Source organism: Bombus flavifrons, chromosome 7 (assembly GCF_040668555.2).
Source record: "Bombus flavifrons isolate JBK064 chromosome 7, iyBomFlav1_principal, whole genome shotgun sequence".
Classification (NCBI taxonomy): Eukaryota; Metazoa; Arthropoda; class Insecta; order Hymenoptera; family Apidae; genus Bombus; species Bombus flavifrons.
In genome coordinates this window covers 6539369-6547336 of record NC_138448.1, presented here as the reverse complement: position 1 = coordinate 6547336, position 7968 = coordinate 6539369, and the positions used below count along the sequence as shown (strand labels likewise).

Sequence of the window (7968 nt, the reverse complement as noted above, 5' to 3'; positions counted from 1 at the left end):
GAATTCCTGCACGAAAATGCGCACAAAATACGAACCCGCGAAAGGTTCATCAAAGGTCATCAGCTTCGGTCTAGGTGGGCTTCTCATAATGGATCTCGTGGATGGGCTTACATATTAATTAATCGAATGACAACAGTTAAGAGTAGAAAAGGGGAAGGATTATCTAAAGTGTGTGTATTTGAGGGTTAGGTGTGGATGGACGTGGAAATGTGCCGTCCTACGTCACCCACTACGCTCTCGAGACTTTGTGTCGGCGCATGCGCTTCTAGCGAATCCACACTTCCCGCCAGAACCGTGATGTCTTCCGATCCCTCGTGCAACGACGGTGGGATCGAGGGTCGAACCTCAACGACTAAATCCTCTCCGGTGTCTCGTCGTCTTCGAGACGTGTCGCTTACTTTCACGGTGCTCAGAACAGTACTGAACTCCCCTGGCCGTCTCCCAGAAACGTATAACGTCACTACGCTAGATTCTTCTCTAGCCGCACTAGAATGATCCTCTTTCCTATCGTTCGCTTTACCGCGACCATTTCTAGACCTGGAAGGCTTCTGATACTCCTGAACGTCATCTTCTTCGTCGGAATACTCATAATTATCGTGTTTATAATCCAAGTCAGCTGGCTGGTGCCTTCTCTCCACCTCTCCAGGCAAAGTATTGCTCTGAGTGAATGGAGGAGCAGCGAACAAGGGATCCAGCAAAGGATTAGCGTTCTTTTGTGGTTGAGGCTGCTGAAGTAACAGTAACAATGAGTTCAAATTCGCCGCTGGCAACGCTGCAGTAGGTGTAACCACCACTGTATCCGTGATGAACTCTGTAGCAGTCACCACATCTGTCGAAGTATCCACCAAGGTTGTCAGAATCTCCTTGCCCCGGAAAGTGAGTGGGATCACGGTACTCTGCTGCTTAGTGATCGTAGTAACGTACGAAGTCGTACGCGTATTATACTGAGTAGATGGTGTACCTTGAGACTGCAGCAGAGGGTTTGCCTGACCTAATTGACCGAGGAGCAACTGCGATAGAAGGATATTCGCGAGAGGCGCATTTCCAGGGAGAGAAGGTTGCACCGTGGAGACCACGTTCTCTACAGAATAGACTGTGGTGGGTACAATTACGGATTGAGAGGCTCTACGACCACCTAGTGTGGTTAATGTGTGGGAGACACGAGTGGTGGGCGTCTCGTGGAGCAGGAATCGGGTTACTTCGGTCTGACCTTGAGGATTGGTACCGGTTACCTCGCTAACAATCACCACTAACGGCTTGCCGTCTCCACCTGTCACTGTACTATACTGAGATGGACTTAAAATCTCTGTACTGGGTTGTGCCGTTATTATGTTCCTGTGCTCTGTGATACCATTGTTCACCACGGGAATAGTAACTTCCGTGGGCACGTAATGAGTCACTGTGATCGTTCCATCGAAGTCAGGATACACGGTAGGTGCTTCTCGTATATCTTCTAGAGATCCTCTTGATCTACTAGAAGAACCTCTTCTGCTGCTATTTCTATTGGAGGATCTATTCGAGGAAGTGCGACTAGAAGGAGGTGTTCGTCTTGTACTGGTATTCTCTGACGATTTATTGGAACCGTTTCGTAATCGTGGAGGCCTTACTCGATCTGAATTAGTAGTAGTAGTCGATCTTCCATTCGTCCTGGAATTTGAAGAACTAGGTCTTTTGTAATTCGTCCTGGTAGAAGAAGATCCATCTTTTTCTCTTAAAGTAAACTGTCTACCATTATTTGAAGTTGAAGAAGGTTTTATTCTGGAGGCAACGTTTCTGTCTCCGTTATTAGATTGTTTAGACCTATTCCTATTTTTATTTTGACTCAACTCTGTAGACTCTGCAGATGTTTTCTCAGGATTATTAGACTTGGACGTTGGTCTAGTCGCTGTAAGAGACCTTGCACGGTTGTTGTACCGAGCAATAGGTTTGGAACTAGACTTGGAAGTCTCCTCTTTGCTAGACACGTTTTCGCTAGCGTCAGATTTTTCTTCGGACTTCGACGAGCTCTGACTAGGTCTTCTGAATCGACTGGTCAAAGATCTCAATTGACTCGCCTGCCGACGTATTCTTCGTGCTCTGTTAAACGGCCTGATCTGTACAGTGGGTTTGACAGATTTTCCAGACCGACGATTGATTCTATCTTCATGCTCAGATCCTTCGTAATCATTGTCAGCTATTTCTTCCACAGGCTCGTCCTCCAAATTCTCTTCTCCTTCTTCTTCTAGATCTTCGTTTGGTTCTATCTGTTCCTCGATAGGTAATTCCGGCTTTCTCCCAAGTAGGCCTCGAGGCGGAAATAACCCCGTGCCACCTTGTCTTGGTCTAGTTGAAATTGGAGCATTTACCCTTCCATTGGTTCTCGTATTAGTCACTTTGGGAACAGTCGGCGAAGTGGCTCTATTTAAATTTCCATTTCTCCGTGTAGTCGTTGGCGGTCTCGGCGTAGTACCAGTTCTGCCAGAATTATTCAAGTTAATAGGTCTACGGAATCTGAGTAAGGGATTCGTGGATCTTCTCGAGGACTCTGTGGTCGTCTGCAAAGGTGTCGTCACGGTCTCTCCATCCTCTATATCCTCTGTATAAGGCGTCTCCTCGGTCACCAACGTAGTCGTAGTGAATTCATTAGCATCGTTCTCTTGGTCGTCGTGTTTAACCGTAGGCTGACTTCTTGACAAGGTAGACGAAGGTCTGATTGGAGATCTATATCTAGTAGAGACTCCAGGATAAACTGAGCTTGAGGCACGAGATGCAACTCTGGCTGAAGATCCTCTAATCGACGTAGGTCCTCTTCTGTTTCCTTGGAAAACAGAGGATGGAGATATTCTAGATTGAGCTCTGCCTCTGGTACTTCCAGTTATAGTTGATGCATAACTACTAGCTGTATTTGGTGAACCCCTTCTTCCTGAGAACCTTCTAGAACCTGACTGAGACAACGTAGAAGAGTATGGACCTATTGGTGAACTGACTCGACCTCTAGAAGATGCGAATCTATTTCCTTTTCCAGCCAAGGTTGCAGTTATTGTGGGTGTTATGTCTGTTCTGGTTATCGTCGTTGCACCCTGAGCACCCTTTCTTTTGGGATTAAACGTGGGTCTGTTTCTGGAGGCGAATGGTCTGATCACTGGAGTGAAAGTTCTTTTTCTAGTAGAAAATGTCAGTCTAGATTTCTTCTTGGAACTTTGTCCATCTTCCCCTTCTTCATCCTCTTCTTCACTTTCTTCATTCTGTTCTGATTCTTCGTCTTGTTCCGGGGATTCCGTCGTTGGGTCTTCCGATAAGGAAGACTGAATGACAGCAGGCGAAGGTGAGATTTCTGCGATTTGAGTTGGTTTGCCAGGTGGCAGAGTGGAAGTAGGCGCGATGTTTACCGTTGGAGTCGAAGATAGAAAACTGGATGTGCTTTCTATGATCTGAGCGTATCTACCTTCGATACTGGTTCCAATCACCTTAGATTGATAGAATGTCGTAGTTCCATTATTCGCAATTTGACCTTGAATTAATCTAACCAAACCAGTTCTGTGACCTTGAGTAGGTAAAATAGTCGCTTTCCTCTCTTCGTTAATCTTCGTACTCGAAGTACTTTCGATAACCTTCGCATAAAGACCATCAAACAAAGTTCCAATCTGCTTTGTCGTAAAATAAATAGTAGTAATCTCATCGGCGTCTACCACGATACCCTTGTTCATCGATAAAATTCCTGTTGGTAGGACTGGAGTAACTACAGACGAAGGCAGAGGCGGTGTCTCTACTCTTGTCGAGCTTTCTACAACCTGAGCGTACAATCCATTGATATATGTACCATGAACATCAGTCATAAAATGAGTAGTGGTTCCATCATTTACTTGACTTGACCTAATCGTCGAGATTAAGCCAATTTTTGGAAGTTCAGTAGGTTTTGCGGGGATCACTGGTTTCTCTTCAGTGGCTAAAGTTTGTTTAAACACTGATCCATCAATTGCTCTTCCTGTTGCCACTTGTGAAGTTGCAAGGACATCAGGAACAGAGACACTAGTGACAGTCTCCAATCTGCTATTCAAAATAGTCTCATTACCAATGTAAGAAGTCGTGAAATATGTGTAAGTAGTATAATAAGTGGTAGGTTCAGGTGAAATTGTAGTTGATTGTGGAACATTCTCAGAAGATGGGGTAGTAATATCTTTGGAACTTGTAGTTTCTGATTCCTCAGCTTTTGAATTTTCAATAGGAACGACGACTGAGGGCGTCACTTCATTGTCGGCAGTGATTTTGGTTTCTTTTTCGCTAGATTGGCTGTCTTCTATGTTCGTCGTCGTTGGTCTGTAAGTCATAATCACGCCTAACTCTACGGTAGGCGTAGGTGCTACACCCGGTGTCATAACATTGCTGACAGTCTCTTCTCGACTGGTAGTGACTGTGTCGCCTCCTCTGTAAAACGTGGTCCAATAAGTGAACGTCGTGAAATACGTAACTGGCAGTGTGCTCGTTTCTTCAGGGATCACAGCTGTTGGCCTAATTGTCTCTGTGACTACATTTGTAACTGTTTCTAGACGGCTAACTATGTTAGATTCGTCACCTTTGTACATCGTTGTAAAATAAGTAAAGGTAGTATAACTTGTTTGAAGTAGAAGAGTTGGCGCTGGTTCTACGTCGTGATGATTAGATTCTGAAAGCTCCTGGTCTTCAGGAACTGCGTTTCTTTTATCCATCACGTCTAGAACGGTGCCACTTCCAGCACTGGAAGAAGATACGACATCAGTGATCATAGAGCCCAAGATTTCGCCTTCCATTGGTGGATTTGGCGTCACTTGCGCGTTCACTTCGAAACCGCGAAACAAATTTTCTGTAGTCGATTGTTCTTCCAAAGTGTCTGAATCCTCTGTCGTAGTTTCTTTAGTTTCAGGCGCATTCGTGGTTTCCTCAGTTTTACTGTTTCCTTGTTGTTGTACCCTTTTGGCAAGAAGGAGCGCTTCTTCTTGAGACTTCTGTCTCTGAATGGCTTCCAAATAGGCCAAGATCTCCGGTGGAACGGCTGGTTTATTGGCTGGTTCCTCTCTGGGTGTAGTTGGTCGCTCTGTTTCTTGAATAACAGGCACCACAGCTGTTGGTTGAATGGTCTCAGTGACTACATTGGTGAACACCTCTGTCCTTGTTTCAATCTCTGTTTCATCATCAACAAAGATTGTGGTAAAGTAAGTGTAAGTTGTATAATAAGTTTTGATCTGTTCCTTTACTTCTTGAGTGGGTAAGGCTGGAGTTGGACTTGGTTCAATGTCAGGTATCGTGTGTTTGGTGTCTTCAAATTCCTTAACAGTTGTTCCCGGTTCTGTTGGAATATTTTGATCAGTAGTAGTATCTTGTTCTTGCAACGTGGTAAGAATGTCTTCTGTCGTTTGTTCCATAGTCGTTGGATACTTTTCAGTCCCTTCTTCATGTTCAGGAATAGTCGAAGGCAAAATTTTATCCGAAATTTTGGTTGGTGATATCAAACTGGACTCATCCTTCTCAAACAATCCAGCAACCACTGCAGACACTCCATTAGGTCCAACAGTCTGAGTAATCACATTTGTTTCAACGACTTCTCTACTAGAAATGCTCGAAGTGCTTTCCTGGAAGTACGTCGTCAGATAAGTATACGTAGTGTACAGGGTCTTGAATATCAGCTCTATCTCTTCGTCCTGCTTCGTTGTTTGCTCTTCTTCCAACGCAGTGATCGAAACAGGAGCTGTCCTTGTCGTCACAGGTTCAGGCAACGTCGTTTGAAGAATCGGAGACGCAGTTTCGCTAGGCAGAATCAACTCTGTCAGATAGGTAACTTCGGAAGACACTACTTCATTAGAAATAACGGAAGTTGTAGTTTCATCGCCTTTCGGCACGAAGAAAGTAGTGAAGTAAGTGAACGTCTTGTACACTGTGGAAGGAAGTAGCCTGGTAGCCAAAGTAATCTTACCTTCCTGTTCAAATTCGTGCTCCTTGTGATTCTGATGACCAAGATCGTTCTTCGAGCTGCCACCTTTGATACTACGACCTTGAGGGTCCCCAGGAACAATATCATTAGGAATTTCATCATCTAACGTTGGAGCAGCCGATTCCGTGGTACCAAGAACTCTTCTAGCACTTTCCAAAATATCTTTCAAGGTCGTTAATACGCTATCAGTGGTGTCTTTAATTGGAGTGGTCAGTTCGTTCATTTCTGGAAGAGATTCCTCGCTCGTAGCAATTATCCTTGGTGTAGTACCGGTCGTTATTTCTAATGTAGTGTCCTGTTCATGTTCAGGCTCTTCAGTGGCAGTCGTTCCATAATCTACGGTAGTATCTTCGGCATCATAAGTCGCAGTGGCTTCGTCAGGGAAAAAGTACACGTTCGACGACGTATGTATAATCTGAGCGTAATTTGTACCAATGTATGTTCCATAAATTAAACTCTTATAGTGAGTGGTAGTGCCATCAAGGGAAGTAGTAGAGTCTACGACTTTTAGAAGTCCTGTAGGTTTTAACGAGCCAGTTTCGACATCTGGTATTAAAAGAAGAGGCTCCGTAGATGTTGTTGAAGATTCTACTTCGAAATCTTCGGTGACACTTGGCTGAATATTAGCTCTGTTAATGGCGTCTAACAAAGGATCGCCCGTTTCGCTTTTTGGATCAGATTTACGTCCAGGATGTTGCTTGGTCTTCTCTTGACCAGTGACCACGCTGGTTGGCCTGATCTTTACTACTGCGATTCCGTCGTCAGGTCTCAAGGTCGCGTCTCCTTTGATCGTAGTAGCTGGGCGACCGACTGGAGCTGGTGACGTACTTGGAGAGAAAACTATGACAGTTTCGCCTACAGTCGTAGTGAATTCAGCGAAACCATGGTACGTTACAGTAGCCAGAGGCTTTATGTCTAATTTCTTGAGTGTAGAAGGAGCTTTTGGCTGAGGTTTAAAGATTTTAGGTGCTCGAGGTCTGAAACTCTTAGGTTGATCGTCTTCAAAATTGTTCGCGACATATTCATGAGTAACAGTGTACGTAGGAAGATTATCCGCTGGTCTGACCTTAGCAGGTTTGAATCTCTGCGAATCTGACCCTAATTCTCTTCTGCTAAATATATCATTCTCCCTGGATAACTCGTCCAATTTCGTCGACGATTTTCCTTCGCTACTTTGATTCCCAGAATCTCTCTCCTGATTTTCCTCTAATTTAGATTCTTCGATATCCCTTAATGCTTTGATGGGTGCGTTGTCGAGAGCTACTTTCAGCTGCCAATCGTCGTCAGAGGTTCTCGAGGGATAAACCACATAAGGTGTAGGTGAATCTGGTGCTGGTTCCTTATCGTAGAATACTCTGCTAGACGTAGATAATATTCTAGCGTACAGACGACCGTTGTCCAACGTGGTACCGAGTACCTGAGTAGCAAACTCCGTGCTGGCCCCATCTTGAACGAAGGTTCGGGCGGTTTTCGTTAATAGACCGACCGGAGGAATGGATTTACCGGGTCGAGCCGAGACTAGGAGGACCGTGGTAACACCTGAGGACGATCATCGAGTATGGAACGAGTCAGGAGGATTTTAGGATCATTCAGAAACACCGGGGGCAATCGCCGCACGAGGAGCACGTGTTTCGGTGACCGTTATAATTGATCGATTATCCATGTATAATTGTATTAATAGAGAACAAGAGAATCGTCCAAGTCATGTGGTAAATTCGTTTGAGTCATTCAACAGTCGCAATTATCGTCAGTATTAATTGGTTTCAGTTCGGCCAATCGGTTTTTCATTCGTTCATATGTGTACATATATATAGTTATATAGATATATTTGTTGGTTTGTTTGGTTTGATTATTTGTATTTTTAGTTTTAGATAATGTAGGTCGTCGGAGAGACGGAGTGGCGGGCGGACGTTGGAGGCAGACGGCATCCAGTTGTTGAGAAGAGTTGAAGAGGCGAGGAGCAGGCGGGAGCAGTAACAGAAACAGAAAAAAAAGAGACAGACGATCTTAGTGGACGAGTCATC

The 7968-nt window shown here is 44.6% G+C and overlaps 1 protein-coding gene across 1 annotated transcript; it reads right to left on the bottom strand.

The window, feature by feature from the left end:
* Positions 1–61: 61 nt before the first annotated feature.
* On the bottom strand, positions 62–7607 carry LOC138181435 (serine-rich adhesin for platelets). The gene is made up of 2 exons (XM_069116205.1): positions 7562–7607; positions 62–7483 (listed from the first exon to the last, which is right to left on the bottom strand). Exons 1-2 carry the CDS (start codon positions 7605–7607, stop codon positions 186–188), a joined length of 7344 nt encoding a protein of 2447 aa, XP_068972306.1. The 3' UTR covers positions 62–185.
* Between the last annotated feature and the right edge of the window lie 361 nt (positions 7608–7968).